Here is a 20,266-nt window from a genome sequence, read left to right on the forward strand (position 1 = left end):
GACAATCTTTTCAATAGTGGCACCTCCCCAGAAGTCAATTATTATTCCTCTACATACAAGGGGTAGCGTAGATCCAGGTAATTACAGTTGTATTTTCTTATTAAGTATCAAAGAATAAAAGAAGCGAATCAAGCATGCTCTGGGAAGGATACTTCACTACTGATCACATTTCTACGTTGTAGAAACTTGAAACTTTGAAACATGTTTACGTAAGAAGAGAAAGAAATTGTTTATGGCATTTATAGATTTCAAAACGCCTTTGATTCTGTAGACAAAATTGAATTGTGGAATCTACCAAGTTAATGCATGCGAGGGAAAATGATACAGGCATTAAAAGAAATTTATGCTGGAGTTAAATCGTGCTTGCAATGTAATTTCAATTTCAGAATCGAGACAGCGACGTCATAGCTAGGTTTGTATGGAGTTATATATCTCTTTTCCCATTAACCCAGGATAATTTTAAATGCAGATTATATTTACCATGCTGATAGCGGGCGTTCACACGCAAGCGTGGGTCAGCATAAAAATAATCAGTATGTTTACGTTAGGGACAATGTACACAATGCCACATGAGAAGCGCGAATGGTGTTACCTCCCCTGACATCTAAACTTAGAACACAAACACAGAAGTGAGTGGTTTAAGTTTAATATTAAAGTGAAATAATAACAACGTTAAGCATTCAGGATGATCTATTTGAAAAAGACACCAGGGAAGAAATCAGAACATAATGTACTGTAATCTTCGCAGCCTCTTGAATTCCAAAGCTGGTCATTTGATTGGTTGTCTATTTTTAGAAACAACTCAGCACGGCGATACCCCACACATGGCGGTGGATTCGGGTCATCGAGGAGATGTCAGTCCCGTATCGGTTAGGACGGTAACAGTAATGATCAGAAAACCGACACATGCATGACGTAACTGTAACATATATATTATGGATGATATCCTTCCCAAAACACCCAAACCATCACGAAACGTACCCGCGGTACGTTCCACGTGAGTGATTTACTTACCGGATTTTTTCGGACGCCATGTTGGTGAGCAACACATGTTATACTATGGACGGTTGATAAAGTACGTTTATAAATTCTGTGCAGTGTTAATGGAAACGTAACCAATCACGCACCATAAACGCAGTGTTAGTTGATATTTTTTAAAATGTCAGGGGATGCTTCACCACGTTTACCTGTGTTTGACGGTTCTCAGAGGGTACTCATCCCAGAACTGTGGATGAGAAAATTTGAAGACTTTAGTCACTTAATGCAGTGGAGTGACGATGAAGCCGTTCGACAATTTCGACAACATTTATCAGGAAGTGCCGAGTGCTGGTACCATTCTCTGCAAGAGGAAGACACAGCAAGATTTAACACTCTGAAAAGAGTATTCAAGGAACATTTCTATCGGGTTAATATTGACCCAGCTGGGTTACAAAGAGATTTAGAGTCCAGAAGGCAGGCACCAGATGAGTCCATAGAGGATTATCTTCACCAGAAGTTGACATATATACTCCAGTCAGACATAATCCGAACCCCGGAAGCTATAGATCTTGTTTATAACGGGCTTCTTCCCGCCATTAGGGAGCTGATCAACATTCAACATATATCTTCTCTGGAGGAATTACAGAGGTCAGCAAGGAAACAGTATGTCAGGATATCAAGACGCACTGGGTGTATACTGAGGCATCGGGAAATTAACGCTGTTGAATTTGGTAAGTTTCGTTTGTCCAATGATTATCATACGAACTGCTATACACAAATTGTGTTAAGGTTACTTTAGATTCGAACCTGGTTTTATGGCATGGTAGGAACCAAGCTCCATTCAATCCTTAGTTGTCAATGATGGTCAAAACCTAACAGTAACCATTGGAGACCATCAATTGACTCTTATATTCATGGGAATTGGCACCCCCAGCTAGGGGAGCTAAATGAATTAAAATTTGCAGATAGTTTCTCATGTTATCATGAGGGCTGATCGTGCATTTGAATCAATAAAACATCCATTTTGCCATGTGGACAGAAATATATGTACTGTAATACGAATCCGATATTTGGACATGATTACAGCGAGTATCAAGTTTGACAGGTCAGCTGTATCAACATATACATGGATCATTGTTAAATTTGTTTGTATATCTGTTGTACATGACGTAGTTGCGTAACATGTTTTGCCATTGCGTCACATTAAATCTGTCTGAAGTGTCGTCACTTTAACCCCCGCCGTGATATTGCTGGAATATTGCTAAAAGCGGCGAAAATCATACTCACTCGTCATTTTATCTTTTGTACAAAGGCCTATATGAAATACAGTATTACGGAATTCTTACATTTTAATAAATTAATCTGTCTTAATCAATTGTGACAAATCTCTTTGTTAAATGTGGTGACATTGATATTGTTTTCATTTCATTTTCTTAAAAATAAGATTACTGTTCCGGAATTTCCGATTAATACTTATATGTCGTCAAGTATTTATTCACCAAAGCTGTATCAGGTAATTAAATTTTTCGAATTATGTAACATTACCAGGTTTAACCATGTATTCATTTGACGTCTTGGTAACACTTCCGCCCGTATCGCCCTAAATTTTAACGATGAGGAAAAAATCGTTAGAGTGGCATTTTCAGAAGTTGGATATGTATTTCAGTATGTTCAGATACAATTAAAGAAACTTGTTAAAACTCATCCTTATCAGATGAGGAATATATGTATATGTATATACATTCAGGTGATATGATTTGACTAGAATGAAATTTAAGGGGGATACGGGCGGAAGTCTTTCCCCCGAAAGATGGGACTTCCCAACCCCCTTTCTATGACGGAACATCAGTTTGTAACAAGACGTGGTTGTTCTTCCAATGTGGTCTGTTTCTACCAATAGGCAGCATCGTCGGGGTGGCAGATGGAACCGTGGGAACGGCGAACACTGCAGCGACTGTCAATGGAGGGATGGGAAACACCAACGTGCATTTCAACCGTGTGTACTCCCGTTTGTTTGATGCGGGGAGGGGTCCAAAAGTAATATCCTCAGATATAAACACCCAAAGTTGAATTTCATTCTGATGTTTTACACAAATATGACAAATAAATATTATTTTTTAAAGACGTTACTATACTTTGTCTTGTCTGAAACAAACATATCGCAGTAAGCCTTTCAGTCTCCACAATCTAAGAATGCTATACAGCGAGTCCTCTATATTGCCGGAGTACATGACAACAAAGAAGTGTTTGTTTGTTGTTGTTTTTGTTTTTTGTTGTTGCTTTTTCAAGGTGTACATTAAAAAAGGAAAACAGAAAATACAGTCAAACAATAGCTGTACTCATCTAATAATTCGTCTGTTGAGGAATAAAAAACATCCTTTGAGTTGGATGTACAAATGAGAAAATGGATAAAATGTATTGAACGAGGCGATTAAAGTGTTCTCACATATTAATCTTTGTGAAAGCTGCAATGTTTTCAAAATCGCTAATCCATGCCCAGTTGCCCAGAAATATCATGCAAGCCTTTCAAAGTACGTGGTTGGATGTTTGGGTGGCTCTTGTGACCCACATTTGTATAGTGTTTACAATCTGACTGCGTTCAGTGAACTGTTTGCTTATGGAATTAGCCGGAAGCAACCCACGAGTAGTTTCGGTTGTGTATGTGTGTATTGCCGAATGAATAGCGCCCCAGTCTGAGCTGATCTGCAGGGTATATTTAGCTTACTGAATGCCAAACAATAGACGCAGCTAAACCTACGGTTGCTTTCAGGTGTGAGGGGAGGTGGAGGTGTGGTGTATGGTGTGTGTCAGAGAGAGTATATATGTGTGATTGTGTATATATTAACACGTGTGATTGTGTATATATGAACACGTGTGATTGTGTATATATGAACATGTGTGATTGTGTATATATGAACATATGGGATTGTGTATATATGAACACGTGTGATTGTGTATATATGAACATGTGTGATTGTGTTTATATGAACATATGTGATTGTGTATGTATGAACATGTGTGATTGTGAATATATGAACACGTGGGGATGTGTATATATGAACATGTGTGATTGTGTATACATGAACGTGTGTAATTGTGTTATATGAACACGTGTAATTGTGTTTATATGAACATGTGTGATATTTTATATGTAAACATGTGTGATTGTGTATATATGAACACGTGTGATTGTGTATATATTAACACGTGTGATTGTGTATATATTAACACGTGTGATTGTGTATATATGAACACGTGTGATTGTGTATATATGAACACGTGTGATTGTGTATATATGAACACGTGTGATTGTGTATATATGAACATGTGTGATTGTGTATATATGAACACGTGTGATTGTGTATATATGAACACGTGTGATTGTGTATATATGAACACGTGTGATTGTGTATATATGAACACGTGTGATTGTGTATATATGAACACGTGTGATTGTGTATATATGAACACGTGTGATTGTGTATATATGAACATGTGTGATTGTGTTTATATGAACATATGTGATTGTGTATGTATGAACATGTGTGATTGTGAATATATGAACACGTGGGATTGTGTATATATGAACATGTTTGATTGTGTATACATGAACGTGTGTAATTGTGTTATATGAACATGTGTAATTGTGTTTATATGAACATGTGTGATATTGTATATGTAAACATGTGTGATTGTATATATATGAACACGTGTGATTGTGTATATATGAACACGTGTGATATTGTATATATAAAAGAGTGTGATTGTGTATATATGAACACGTGTGATTGTGTATATATGAACACGTGTGATTGTGTATATATGAACATGTTTGATTGTGTATATATGAACACGTGTGATTGTGTATATATGAACATGTGTGATTGTGTATATATGAACACGTGTGATTGTGTATATATGAACACGTGTGATTGTGTATATATGAACATGTGTGATTGTGTTTATATGAACATATGTGATTGTGTATGTATGAACATGTTTGATTGTGTATACATAAACACGTGTAATTGTGTTATATGAACATGTGTAATTGTGTTTATATGAACATGTGTGATATTGTATATGTAAACATGTGTGATTGTGTATATATGAACACGTGTGATTGTGTATATATGAACATGTGTGATTGTGTATATATGAACACGTGTGATTGTGTATATATGAACACGTGTGATTGTGTATATATGAACATGTGTGATTGTGTTTATATGAACATATGTGATTGTGTATGTATGAACATGTTTGATTGTGTATACATGAACACGTGTAATTGTGTTATATGAACATGTGTAATTGTGTTTATATGAACATGTGTGATATTGTATATGTGAACATGTGTGATTGTGTATATATGAACACGTGTGATTGTGTTTATCTGAACATGTGTGATATTGTATATATAAACGTGTGATTGTGTATATATGAACACCTGTGATTTTGTTTATCTGAACATGTGTAATTGTGTTTATATGAAATGACTGATATTGTATATATGAACATGTGTGAAATTGTATATATGAACATGTGTGATAGTGTTTATATGAATACGTGTGATTGTGTATATATGAATATGTGTGATTGTCTATGTTTGAACATGTGTAATTGTGTATGTATGAAAATTTGTGATTTGGAATATATGAACATTTGTTATTGTGTATATATGAAAATTTGTGATTGTGCATATATAAACATGTGCGTCCATATTGGTTTGTGTTTTTGTCCTCACACACATATACATTGCTTGCAATTACACTATTACACTATGATACATTTATTCATAAATTGGTACACAAATATAGTTTGTGGTCATTAAACCTTGATAAAAACTTCCAGTGTACCAGCCGACATCGGAAGACCGAGGGGAGGTCGTTATATCCTGTCTGAGGGCTCTGAACCGTGGCGAGGGTAGGCACACTTCTCACTGTATACCATAATGAGGCCGAGATGCAGTGCATTATCGGGGTAAGGGTGTTCTAAACACCCCGCGTGGCGAAGCTAAAGCTTCTGACACAATACGAGGCTAAAACTATTACATTGAAATTGTCCAAACGTACAAATTTCATATTAAGCGTCAAAATTCCAACTCCTTCTGACAGGACTACTGGTAGATGTTAGTGTGTAATCTGATATAATGGCGCTGTTTTTTTCCCAGATATAGCACACTTAATGAATGAGTTTCAACCATGCGGGGACACGGGGAACACCAACCGAACTAGTCCAGAGCCTGCAAGGACTCCTCCATCTAACTGTACGTTAAATGTTGGTACCTACCAGCTGTACGTTAAATGTTGGTACCTACCAGCTGTACGTTAAGTGTTGCTACCTACCAGCTATACTTTAAATGTTGGTACCTACCAACTGTACGTTAAGTGTTGGTACCTACCAGCTGTACGTTAAATGTTGCTACCTACCAACTGTACGTTAAATGATGGTACCTACCAACTGTACATTAAGTGTTGGTACCTACCAACTGTACATTAAGTGTTGCTACCTACCAGCTGTACGTTAAATGTTGCTACCTACCAACTGTACGTTAAGTGTTGGTACCTACCAACTGTACGTTAAATGTTGCTACCTACCAGCTGTACATTAAGTGTTGGTACCTACTAGCTGTACGTTAAGTGTTAGTACCTACCAACTGTACGTTAAGTGTTGGTACCTACCAACTGTACGTTAAGTGTTGGTACCTACCAACTGTACGTTAAGTGTCGCTACCTACCAGCTGTACGTTAAGTGTGCCAGTATTCAATATTGCGGTTCAGTTACTGATCCACTGTACGTAAATATTCAGTGACGCAATATAGCTACAGTCATCTGTGGATAGGGTACGTTACGATAGGCATTATTCAATAGTGCGGCACAGAGGCACTGTACTTCAAGTGTCACAGCAGTTGATAGTGCAGTCAAGGTACCTACCGGCTGCACTTAAGTTACAATGTTCAACATAGCAGTAGAGTTACCGACCATTAGTAGATTAAGTGTCAGTGTATTCAGAAGGTCCATACAGTTTCACTGTACTCGGCCTACCACATCACAGCCCAGCATATGCTTTCGCATTGAATACAGAGATAGGAGATGGAAACATTAGTGATGTAATTAAACGCTTTTTCTCAGAACAGATATAACAGTTATATAATAATTCAGAATCAGGTAGATAAACATTAATGTTAATCCCATTGGGATGTTAATCTCAATCGTATTATCAATTTTCAGTAGGGCACACACATCTTCACCCCTCACTTGTCATGGAGGAGCCTTGCACAATTGAGAGTCACATGCTTTCGAGACAGTCAGATGTCAGTTCGAGATCCTCCATGAGCTTGGACCCAGCTCTATGTTGGTGTTGTATGACATAATTTTTATTGTAACGTACATGCTACGCAATGGAGAGAGCCCTCATCCACACCAGGGAGACTACATAACGTAGATTATTCCTGCCTACTCGCATAATATGAAATTAAAGAAATGCGACTTAAAGTAAATTTGATTGGGCGTTGGACTAAATGTAATCGCATGAAGTCTTTGTCATGTCGTTTTCTATATGTTCCAGGTACCGTAAAGCCCCGCATCAGTGACAATAGCTTCGTCGCTCATCCCGAAGACGACATAAGTGCTTGTCTCGCTGTATCTCACGAGATGTATTCTTACGAGACTTTATCTCACAGAACTATTGACCTAACTCCGTGTACGTTAAGTTTATCTTGATCTGAACTTGGTCTTGTATTTTATTGACAAATCGTTCCTTTTTAGTTAAATCAACTTTGTCCCCAACAATCTGTCATCGGTATCTTTGCATTATCAGATGAGGAAGCCACAAGTAAGAAACTCAGCAAGTGTCACGTGACACACCCCGAGGAGGACACCAGTGCAGAGATCAGCCTGGAAGCATATCCACAGAAGGCTACCAGCATCGAAAGTAAGTAAATCTTTGCTTATGTAATTATCTGACCATCCTTCTTCTGATACGAATTTCTCTTCTGGAGGCAATGGGGTTAACCTCCTTTAGAAGTCCAGTTCCACTCTTGCTGAACAAGGCAACTCGGATTATGACACTTCCGTATCCCCCTGTTGACCAGTCACATCCACCCATTACTTTAAACCGATTGCGGTGCCAAGTCAATGTGATCTGGTCTACAATCAAGATATAATTGTTTGTTTGTTGTTGTTTAACGCCGCACTTATAGTCCGTTTGGCTCAAAAGCGGACCGATGAATTGCAATCTAACTCGAAAACTAATAAACATAAAATACTCAATGAAACGCTAATCATAATAAAAAATCATACCCACTCTGTGATTTTTTTGCAGAATTTTTGTCCTAAAAATAAAAAAGTTGTTTAACAATCTATCATTAAAATATTGACACAGTTCACTGTTTGTTACGAGGAAGGAGTGCAGAGAAAGGGACAACCAGGTGTTCGAGAACGGATGGAGACGGCACAGCACAGGTTAATGAATAAATAACTTTGTCTGTGAACGTGCTTCTCGAACACCTGGCTGTGTCAATATTTTAATGATAGTTTGTTAAACAACTTTATTATTTTTAGGACAAAAATTCTGCAAAAACCTCACAGAGTGGGTATGATGTTTTGATTAGGATCAGCGTTTCATTGAGTATGTTATGTTTTTTAGTTTTCGAGTTAGATTGCAATTCATCGGTCCGCATTTGAGCCAAACGGACTGTAGCAATATACCAGATATATAGTAGCGGTCTGTATCTAGTCGTGTCTGGATCACACAATCTTGTGATCAACATCATGAGCATCGATCTACGCAACTGGGAAACGATGACGTGTTTTGGATCTGGGATTCGAACCAGGATTTGACACACTTTGTTACTCTCAAACCCTCTTTATTGGCTACGGTCATGATTCGTCTTCTTGGTGAAAGGGAGATAACTCACTACAAAAGTGTAAACTACACTTTCATAGCTTGAAAGATTACTTCCTTGTTCCATGACGATGGTTATGATCAAGGGGGAGTATTCTGTGTATGAATGTCTCTAGTTTCATGCGTTATCATGAGTAGGAACTAGCAATGTTTCATATTGGAAATACTTACACACTGTGGTCTGTTCAACAGGTGCGAGGTACACCAGGATCAGTGGCAATTGGCTTCGAACTCATCCAGTTGACGATCAAAACAGCCTTTATACCTGTCCGCTGTCTCTGAAAGATGACATCTCCCAAAGTGAGTTCATTCTCAAGACTTCGTTCCACCTATTCACCATGATGTGGGGACACGCATTCCACCTTTACATGTTGAAACAGGACAAAAAAAAATACCCACCCAGTTAGATGTCTCGAAGTAATGTAGTGTACTTGTAGGATGTTCAGGATAAACACAAAGGTATTATTGAAGGCCAGATGTGTCGAACCATGTGCTTACATGCCTCATTTGTAAGATTGTGTATTCGAAAGTTCATATTGCATTTATATTGTTCAAGAACACCAACGTGTTTGATACCGCGATAAGCAGCTCGTGTAACTTCGGAATTGTCCAGTAACTCCGGACTGAGCTTTGAGCTGAGATTCTTATGATTACGGAAAGTTTTTTTCGTTTTTCTTTACATGTAGTTACGTGCGCACATTGGATCAAGTACTGTAATGCCTATACCATTATATATTCGACACGTGACTGCATGTGAAATGCAGGGGTGGAAATAACCCATTGCCCGACGTCCGAGTCCAGTGTTTTTATCTGTCGGGCAAGCAAATTTGTATATCACGCTGTACCGGTGTCCAGTTGACTTTCCAATGTTATGTTTATTTAAAAAAACAACAAGAAAAAGGCCGGTATAGTGGAAAAATTATCAGGGCAAGTGATTATAAATGTGTCACTGTACCAGAGTACACTAGCAATTTTAAAGTTATTTCCACCCCTGTACATGGAACATTAAATGTCACCAACTGCCACATGAGAATGTCATTCAACAGGTCTGAGTCTGACTCACGTATCCCATCCAGACGGTAGCAGCAACAGCAACAGCCTCATCGGAATTGCCAACATCTTCACCAGCGAGCTACCACCCGAGTGTGAGTCAGTCAACCCATTTGTAGGTCCAAACGTATTTACATCGGTTTGTTTGCTTTTGAAATTTAACGCCGCACTCTGCAATATTTACACTGTAAAGCATATAAAGCATAATGTATGTATGAATAGATAATCAAATCTGAACTGGACAATCCGGTGATTGACATTTTGATCATGAGCATCGATCACACAATACGGCATACATCGTTAGATACGATGACACGCGTCAACCAAGTCAGTGAGCCTGATCACTCCGTCGCGTTAGTCACCTATTGTGACAAGCATGGGTTGCTGAAGACCAATTTTAACCCGGAAGAGTTTGAAGTATTATATAGGTATTTAAATGTATTGGTGTCTCATGTTGACACTGTTTTTCATCTTTCCACAGCTGTAACGTGTTACAGTATGGGAAACAAGTCTTTTGTTTCTCACTCTTTGGAGGACACAGTCGCCATTTTCGATAGGACAGATGATGTTTTACCTGAAGACACAACCTTTCGTAAGTTTAGAAGACAAAGGAACATCACAATCGTTTGTAAAACGGTCAAAATGTTAAAACTATGTTAAAGTGTGTGTGAAAATTGTGTGTCACACCATCAAATATAGTTAATTGTTCAGTTTAATATATCAAGCCATGCTGCCATGTTGTCCGTCCTTGTATATGGATACAACTCGAAATAAGGGAAGAACCACCTTGTTCTATCCCCACACCATAGTTGACTTGTTTTAGTTTTATACATCTGTAAGTTCAGAATGCATAATTCCTCTTGTACCCGACACACAAGCAAACATACTTTTAAACTGCTTAAACCAACGTATTACCATTCCGAAAAGTCAGGAGCATCACAAGTGACACAGAGGCATGATTCAGAAACAAATGATCGTTTTACTCATAAAAAGGTTTTTCACCTTGTCATATTTCGTAATTGAAGGAAACGCAAAGTAAGGTGATCTGAAGTATATTATTTGTCTATAATGGCAATGCATTATTCAATATATCGATTTCTTTGTCATAAATGTATTGCAAAGTGTGTCTTATCCGGATTTTCATTTCCTCTACAGGTAAGATGGTAGATGGCAGCAGCAGTATCGGCAGCCAAGCGGATGATGACCATGGCGAGAGTCTGACGTTCAGGAAAACCTTAGACCCAGACACTAGTCACGTAGAGGCAGAGCGTTCATGTACGTTAACAAAATACTTCTATATGGCTCACGATCCCCCACGCATTAAGAACAGAATTAGGTCAGCAAAAATAATGTCAATTACAAAACAGATTCAGGACATCTTGTAGACTTAAAGTTGGTCAAAGAATTTTATCCATTAAACCTACCGAATTCCAACGCCACAGGCGTTCATCGAGGCGGTGCTCCAGAGGTTAAAGTCTCGCTGATGACGCAGGTTTGATGCTTCACGTGGGTACCGTATACATGTGTAAAATCCATTACCGGGGTACCCTGTGTGTTCTTGGGGAATAGTGCTAAAATCTGAATAAAACTATATCATTCACTCTCCTTGTCAATGGAATATATGGCAAGATCTGTCTTTGCATCTGGGTTTGTTGGTATGGTCAGCCACGGTTGTGTCGACATTTGATAATATTGAATGTACGGTTATCTCGAAAAAAAGCTTGGTCCAAGCGTATTCATAATAAAGTCTCAATTTGCGGTTATCTCGAAATAAAAGTAATATGGGGTTGTGTCGAACCTTGGATTACTCGAAGTATTTATGTAGGTTCCTTCAACTTCGACACAGCCGTATTTGACTGTATTTTAGTATTTGAGGTAACAAATGGGCATGTTATGTCCTACGTTCTATTATAGGTTCACTATACGAGCCTGTCCTGTACTCTGACACAAGTTTCCACAGCCTCAACGCTAGAGACCAAGGAGGGGTCCTAGAGGACGCTTCACGTAGGACGCCAATGTCACACAGCCCCGCAGGAGCAGGTGGGTCCAGGACCCCGCACCCCGACCCCCCGCCCATTCCCTTTGTTCAACACTTCCCCCTACTGACCAACATCTAGGCACGGAGAATAATTATTTGATACAAGGCCGATTTTTAATGAATAAAAACATGTTTTTGATTTAATCCTTAGGTTTAAAAAATAGTAAACTACGATAACAGGACACGCATATAACGAACTGTTGGATATAACGAATTGTATTTCTAGTCCCGACCACTTGTATAGTTTAGTACAACCGCCAGAAACGAACTATGGGTATAACGAACAACAGACAGTTGTATCTTACAACAGTATTTTGCTGTGTGTTTATTTATTGTTTTGTTACCGAATATGAACGGCTGATTTGTAGTCAGTCCATTTGATGGCATGGAGAAAACCGCTAAATCTTGTTGCTCACTGCATTGTATCAGCCAACAGTCTCTTCATCTTGATCACCGCGAATAGCTGAAAATTGCTGACTGCTGATGGCGTTAAACAATATTCACTTACTCATTAACTAGAATCAAATGGTAGTGAGTGAGTTGGTTAAGTTGTACGCCGCACTCAGCAATATTCCAGCTATATGGCGGCGGTCTGTAAATAATCGAGTCTGGGCCAGACAATCTAGTGATCAACAGCATGAGCATCGATCTGCGCAATTGGGAACCGATGACATGTGTCAACCAAGCCAGCGAGTCTGACCACAGCAACGGTACTATTTCGACATAGTGGAACTAAACACTACAATCAACCTTTGTTATACAGATGTAGTCCCAGGTTTCGTCCACTGTCAACATGCTGGAACTACCATGTACCTGTGTAACTTATTTCCTTGAACTCTTTAGGTATTGTCGGTTCAAACATTCATTACCCAGTGATATGCCACAATCGCCCGATTGAAACGGATGTTGACTATATCATGCATGGTAAGTAATCTTTATCAAAACAACAAGGAGCATCTATATTTGCCCTTAACTATATATGGAAAGGCGCTTTCCGCAATGTAAATATGACTACTTTTTCTTCTCAAACCTCAACCTGTATGTAACTCTGAAGATATTTCAGGCTTATAGTAGATTTGAATGTATATACCCAGATGCACACATCCACTGTCAGTATCAGGGTGCATTAGGGCCGGGACGGGTCCAAATTTTCTACCCGGGGACCCCACCCCTCATTACCCTACCCTACCATGATACCCATAATGTTAATTCCTGTCATCAAATTTGTAAGAAATGGTAATATATTCTTCAGCCTAGAGGATAAAATTTCGAGTGTTTCAATATGACTGTAAATTATATCTAAATCTTCAAAGACAATACAACCTTTTAACCATGAAAGAATAACATATTACATTTGTTTAATCTAGTAGTTAACGATATAACGGGTCCGGGCATTGAGACGGGCGAGATTTTGAAAAATGTCACGCGACCTTGTAAATAAGGTCAAGGTCACCCTGAAATGACTGGTGTCGACGTAATTACCTAATGTAGGCTGTCGACATAATGGAAGACATTGGGTGCAACGTTTAATGAGATATCGCGATTACGTCCGTTTGAAAAGTGATCAAAGTGTCATGGTGACCTGGAAGATAAGGACAAGGTCACCTAAATCGACTGGTGTCTGTGTAATCCCTCAATGTAAGCTGTAACTAAATATGAAGATATTGGGTACCAGAGTGCATGAGATATCATGTTAACAAGAGTATAAAAGTGGGCAAAGTGTCGTCGTGACCTTGAAAATAAGGCCAAGTTCACCCAGATGGACTGGTGTCTGTGTAATCGTCACCAAATTTGAAGACATTGGGTACAACAGTTCATGAGATATCGCGTTAACAAGAATCGCGGCGGGGGACGAAAATATATAAAATATTTTTCACTAATTTTGTAGCATAATTTTTGAATTTTTAAAATTTATATCACTTGGTAATACCCCACAAGTGGAAAGTTTATTAGTATTGACTTTTTCACTTTTTCACTTTTCACCCATAAATTAATTTATGTTGTAAATAATCAAGAGACTTTGCTTCGGTATAAATTTTTCCTTCAAAAATATTCAATAAGGAAATATCCAGCTGATCTTTTTGTTTATGAGTGTTCAAGGGTAAGAGTATATTTTTTTAGCACATCGGGACATATACTTCCTGTTTATAACGAAGATTAGAAAGCATTGGGTTTTTTCAATGGGAAACGCGAGATGGGAAACACAGAACAAAATATCTCTGCAATTCTTGATCCAAGCAGTACCTGTTTCACCTGACTGACCATTGACTGACCGTACAGCACTTGTCCCACTGTACACATTTGATCCCTAGATGCAGTTGCCACCGCCAACCCTAACAGCATCAATAGACCGGCATCTACTGATGATTTCTCCATATGTCCATATGGCAGAGAAGATCCCCCACCATGTACGTGTAACAGAAACATTCTGTTATTGAGTGAATGGTTACTTATGATGTAATGAACAATGTTCCAGCCAATCACGACGTCCAATAAATACACGAGTGAAGGTCAGACGTAACGTCAGAGCGTCATTTTGAACCACGCACAAGTGCATGTTTAACACAAAATCAGTCATGTTACACACTGTTATTGTCGTACACTGATTCGTCGTAGCAAGCAATAGGTTCTGGAATATGACTAATTTGCCGGGGACATAAAACATGCACTGCATATTCATATGATGTTTAGTGACATCACAACCATGTTAAAATTTGCCAGATATGTACAGTCGATATGCAAATGTTAATGTCAATGTTTTCGTTTAATGCAATCTCACTGTACACATTTAATTGATCCCTAGATGCAGTTGCGACCGCCATCCCTAACAGCATTAATGGACCAGCATCAATTGCCGATCTCTCCATATGTCAGGATAGCACAGAAGACCCTACACCATGTGAGTGAAACAGAAATATTTTGCTATTGAGTGAATGGTTATTTATGCGGCAGTGAGCAATATATCAGCCAATCACGACGTCCAATAAATTCACGCGTGAAGGTCAGACAGCGTCAATTTGAAGTGTCATGTTTAACACAAAATCAACCATGTTACACACATGTTATACACCGATTCGTCGTAGCAAAACACTAGCTACTAGAATGCTAATGTTTTAAGGGTTTTACGAGAGTGTTTTTTGTAATTTGTAATCACTCATTAGGTGATAGTTATTATGGGTCACAATGTTTAAAGTTTTGAGTGTGGGTTGTGGGTCACATTTCGCATCATATATGTTCAATGGCAATACTATTTTTAGCGGTACGCCTTTTTGATAGCCCTCCAGAGTTACCTGCCCTTGACAATCTTTTGACTTCCGCCACTCGCGAGAATTCTGAGATAATAATGATACAGCCACGCTTTACTCGAATGTTCTAGACACTGTCACTATATATAAGGGCTGGTTATTGTGTTCACACACACACACGGAATTACACCGGACTTTTCATATCTGTCTGCCATCGTCTGACCTACATTCAAAACTGCCTGCCTAAAAACTGCTCTCATTGTAAACAAGCTTCAATTAGTATATCTGCTCTCACTGTAAATGCCAAGACTCTGGTGAGTTAATATTTCATATTTGTGACCCATTACTTTAGATTTGTGACTCAATTGCATTGTACTAAATATCTTTATTGTCATTCATTGTAGCTTGCTCATTGCTTGCTCAATATATTATTGAATATTTTAGACTTGTCTGTGTTATATTTTGCTGGTTCAAAGGGGATTCTTAAACATTTTGTCACGGCAAATATTTAACCGTAACAAGGGAAATCGTCATGTGCGTTGAATGAAGGTCGTGTTAACAGGGGTTCTGTTGTACAAAGCAACCTTAGCGCAATGACTGCCTTAAGTCTACGTTAAGGTATGGGTCACCTTAGCGCTAAGATCGCTTTGTACACATATGCAAATATTTAGTGACATCAAAGCCACGATCACGTTTGCTAGATGTGATTCCATTCCAAAAGGTTAATGTCATTATAATTTATTGCATGTAAGGTTTACAAACACATTTTCATGAACTGTTCTGTAGGTATAATCATTACAACGATGCGGGCACACACCACACGGCCAGATGAATCCCGAACCACAGGCCTTGCCCCCCAAGATGGCGTGTACAGGGTCCAGTTTGACATGGACCTAAACTACTGTACGTACAGCTTCATATTTATACCTCAGTAGCAATTTACGTATGGCAGTTGTACAAATTATATATTTATCTGTGAGAGTTCATGATGACAATAACTGGATAGTCTGGTCTGTATTCGCGTAGATATATTGCTTTAAAGTATGTTATGTGGAAATTTTACCTGCAGTTTGGGGCATTAGAATAATTACGATTGTTTTTCAACTTCCAACAGGTATGAGCCCGAGTGGAAGACGCAGCTACATAGAACAATTAGAACCGCCTAGTACAGACTCCTGGGACTACGTTTGTCGTCAGGAATACACCTCCCACAGCTCTTTCTGTACGTTTGTTGGTGTGTAACACTGCTCTACATGGCTGCTTGTATATAATCAAGTATGAACCAGACAATCCGGCGATCCACACCGCCATGGTACAGTTACGTGCCACCATATCGCCAGGTCACCTTGACTGATCACCCGATCATAGCTTCGTACGACCTGAGTTCCGATCCACAAAGCGTTCGTAGTTTTACGAGCTATCGTAGCTGTGTAGTTGATCATAAGATTACGAATGACGTAGTGCTACGAGCGTTTTGTGGTTCGGGCGCCAGCATTTTAGGGAACAATTCCAACCAGAATCGCCACAGTGACACTGGGGCAGTCGAGGGATTATACGGAATAAAGTGGTAATAGTGTGAGCGTTAGTGATAGACTTAGATCAATGTCCTGTCTGGGATACCCCTGAATCGAAGAAAAGAGGTGTGTTAGTTAGCCCACTGAGGTCACATGCTGCAATCTTATCTTGTTTACTCCACCGAGACACTGGTTCCCAGGATATGCTGCGCATGCGCTTCACTGCTGAAGCTTCCATACAGGTTGGTGTGTTGTACTGAGCTAACTGTTTTCCAGAGTACAACACACCAACCCCAGTTCAGCACTAAATGTCACTAACTTGAACATATCTCTGCACAGATTCAGCATAAGTCACTGTTATAAAATATATGGTCGGTTTAATTATGGGATGGATGTATATTTTAAACAATGTTGCAAAACAAAATCATCCAATCACAGCTGTCAGATGATTCTGTGTGCACTGAAGGCTACGAAACGTGCTTGTTCAACTACGGGATCTGATTTGTCTGACCGACAGCAATCTGTTGTTGTTGGCACTGAGAGATCAAAAGGCACTGTTATCACATGTGGGGTGCCACAGGGATCAGTCCTTGGTCCAATCCTGTTTGTGTTGTATACCGGATATGTCGGAAGGATTACTACAGACCACACAGTTTCTCATCATGCCTACGCTGATGACACCCAGCTCCTGAAAGCATTTCATCTGTCAGATCTATCTACGTCTCTTCAGTGCATCGCTGAATGTACGCAGGACATCAAGTGCTGGATGACAGGAAACATGCTTAAACTTAATGACACAAAAACAGAAGCAGTTCTCATTGGTACAAAGCAACAACTCAGCAAGGTCAAAACCGACACCCTTACAGTCGCAGACTCTGACGTCAGATTCTCTGATGTGGTTAAGGACTTGGGTGTCCACATCGACTCTTCCTTGACTCTGGATGCTCATGTTAACCGTCTGAGCAGGACCTGCTACTTTCACCTAAGATCCATTGGTAACATTCGGCAATACCTGACAACTGCTGCAACTCAAGCCCTTGTTCGAGCTCTTGTTACATCTAGGCTTGATTACTGTAACAGCATCCTTTCAGGCCTCAGTTCTAAACTCCTTGATAAGCTTCAGAAGATCCAAAATACTTCCGCCCGCATCATCAGCAAGACTTCTAAACGTTCCCATATAACACCAGTGTTGAAAGAACTGCATTGGCTACCAGTTAGGGCCAGAATTGACTTTAAGATCCTCTGTCTGACATACAAGTGCCTCCATGGTTTGGCTCCCTCCTACTTGTCTGAACTCCTACATCCGTATGTCCCCGCACGCAACTTGCGCTCAAACACACAAAACCGACTGGTCATCCCATCCTACAAACTGAAATCCTTCGGACACCGATCATTCTCTTACTCCGCGCCTGTGCTTTGGAACTCTCTCCCATGTGCCCTTAAAAGCTCTGCCACAATTGACATTTTTAAGTCCAGACTTAAAACCCACCTTTTCTCAGTATATTACGTATAACTTCAACTGTAAATACTCCAGTGTAAATATTCTGTAGCGCTTTGAGCATGCCTTAGGGTGTGGAAAGGGCGCATTATAAATATGCATTTATTATTATTATTATTATTATTATTATTATTATTATTATTTGGTATTATGCATTCCTAAAGCACCAGCGCAGCATACCCAGGGAACCAGACTGATATTGGTTACTTACTTGGAACTGTCCAGCTGGTTTATCCTCATAATGCCGAACGTGAGGTAGGCGTTCTTTTTACATGACGCCAAGGAACCAAGCTCCCAACCTTTATTCACTTCACCACTGGCCTGTGAAGAGCAAAACGGATTAATTGTTTAACGTGTTTAGGCATATGTCATTTCTACTATTTCAGACCAATTTTAAAATATATACAATTAAAAATATCAACTGAAGACATTTTCTGCTTTACATTTTCAGGTAAGGTTTCTGAAGCATGGAAAGAGATATACTGATAGTAATCGGGCATGGAGAGATAGTGTTGGTGAATCCAAGTGGACAGAGACTCCCGCGACAGAAACTGACCAACAACATGATGACTGTTTGATTGTTGTTTTACGCCGCACTCAGCAATATTCCAGCTATTTGGTCCAGTGATCAACAGCATTATCATCGATATTACGCAATTGGGATACGATAGCATCAGCAGGATGGAACAAGAGTGTGGTTGTTTACAGCCACATGGAATGGCGTGCCACCCAAGTGACATACGCAGGAACTACGTCACGGGTGTTGACACAGTGATGTCCAACGCGAAAATGTAGCGATTTGGTCGTCTACGAGTCAGGTTCCAAAAATCTTCAAAGCAAGCTTTTCGGAGATAAATGCAGCGGTAATAGGTGTCTGTCATAACTATCATGCTGTTCCCGACACCACTGACGTCGCGGATTCGGATGACGACCAGTGAGCTGCGGAATGACGTCATGCACGTTCGAGTAAGAGGAGTTCACTCACCACCAAGTTCACTCATTGACCACACTGAACACAGTTCATAATGTACTGCTTTCTGTCATTGAAAGTAATCAAATATGACATGAGGCATGGGGGTTATAAAGCAACAATTTAGTTTACAAGTGATTCTACAATGACAAAGACACTGTAAAATTTGTTCCCAATTCCTGGGGTGGCCAGAGTTTAGTATTCAATGGTTATTAGATTCGAGTGAAATTAAGAAGAAACCAAACTGTCCAGTGGAGATGCTGTAAGAAAGGTTGTGTATTTGTTGATGTTATTTGCAATATCAGTAAAATTGAAAATGTCTCCATATTTGTCAAATGATTCATATTTGTGTATTTATTGCATTTACGGGTGTTATATGCAATAAACAAAATGTGATAATCGTTACCGTTTCTCCTTATTTGCTGGCATGCATGCATTTCTAATACAGACTATAGCCTTAATTTCCATCGTTCTAAGGATTAGTACGGTCCACTGACTTTAATACTTAAACAATACCTGCAGGCAAGAAGAGAACACCCTGCATGTAGTTGCCATCTTACCAGATCTCTGTCAGCGTCAAGACACCAACGGACTGTGGCAACCCGTCCATCTTCTGAGTTGCAGTTTGCAACCGAGTATCTTACGCCACCGTCCTGACTTATCTGACAAATTACGGGGCTAAAATGGTTACCTATGGACATCCACAGCGGTGTCGATCATCGCTATGTGTAGAGAACTCTATCGGTCCCACCCTGATGACAGAATGAGAATGATGCAGCGTTTGGGCAACAGTATTCTGACGTGTTTCATCAGTAACATGCTTGTTGCATGTAAATGTTCAGCAGGTTGAAAACGTCACATAATTAAAATGTTACTACCTCAATGATTAATGATTTGTGTTTGAAGTGTCTTTGAGCGGTTTGTTCGTAAAAACAACATACATGATGACAACATACATTAAACGTAACACAAGATACTTCGGAGGGAAATAGCGTGATAATTTTCTGGGTTTTTTATCACCTTTTTTATGAATTAGCACAATTATTTCTTTGCCCATTTTATTG

The 20,266-nt window shown here is 39.3% G+C and overlaps 1 protein-coding gene and 1 long non-coding RNA gene across 2 annotated transcripts; one reads left to right on the plus strand and one right to left on the minus strand.

The window, feature by feature from the left end:
• Nucleotides 1-778: 778 nt before the first annotated feature.
• On the plus strand, nt 779-18,729 carry LOC124259619. The gene is made up of 18 exons (XM_046693788.1): nt 779-1,709; nt 2,879-2,974; nt 5,833-5,904; nt 6,152-6,247; nt 7,213-7,335; nt 7,550-7,684; nt 7,802-7,915; nt 9,080-9,187; nt 9,934-10,032; nt 10,419-10,529; nt 11,093-11,212; nt 11,852-11,977; nt 12,819-12,899; nt 14,288-14,383; nt 14,779-14,874; nt 16,007-16,123; nt 16,335-16,442; nt 18,684-18,729. The coding sequence occupies exons 1-18, from the start codon at nt 1,160-1,162 to the stop codon at nt 18,716-18,718; spliced, it is 2,283 nt and encodes a 760-aa protein (XP_046549744.1). The 5' UTR covers nt 779-1,159; the 3' UTR covers nt 18,719-18,729.
• Nucleotides 13,161-15,455, minus strand: LOC124259620. The gene is made up of 3 exons (XR_006893877.1): nt 15,444-15,455; nt 14,234-14,243; nt 13,161-13,261 (listed from the first exon to the last, which is right to left on the minus strand). It is a non-coding gene; the product is annotated as an uncharacterized LOC124259620 (long non-coding RNA).
• Nucleotides 18,730-20,266: the final 1,537 nt, after the last annotated feature.

This window comes from Haliotis rubra, unplaced genomic scaffold (assembly GCF_003918875.1).
Source record: "Haliotis rubra isolate DU_JTF1 unplaced genomic scaffold, ASM391887v1 Scf73, whole genome shotgun sequence".
Taxonomy (NCBI): domain Eukaryota; kingdom Metazoa; phylum Mollusca; class Gastropoda; order Lepetellida; family Haliotidae; genus Haliotis; species Haliotis rubra.

What these genes read in the sequence shown, in the direction of transcription:
- LOC124259619 (XM_046693788.1), top strand. Translation starts at nt 1,160, where the DNA reads ATGTCAGGGGATGCTTCACCACGTTTACCTGTGTTTGACGGTTCTCAG. An exon ending in CACCAACGTGCATTTCAACC is followed by an intron (nt 2,975 to 5,832) that starts GTGTGTACTCCC and finishes AAAAACTTCCAG; the next exon opens with TGTACCAGCCGACATCGGAA. An exon ending in GGCTCTGAACCGTGGCGAGG is followed by an intron (nt 5,905 to 6,151) that starts GTAGGCACACTT and finishes TTTTTTTCCCAG; the next exon opens with ATATAGCACACTTAATGAAT.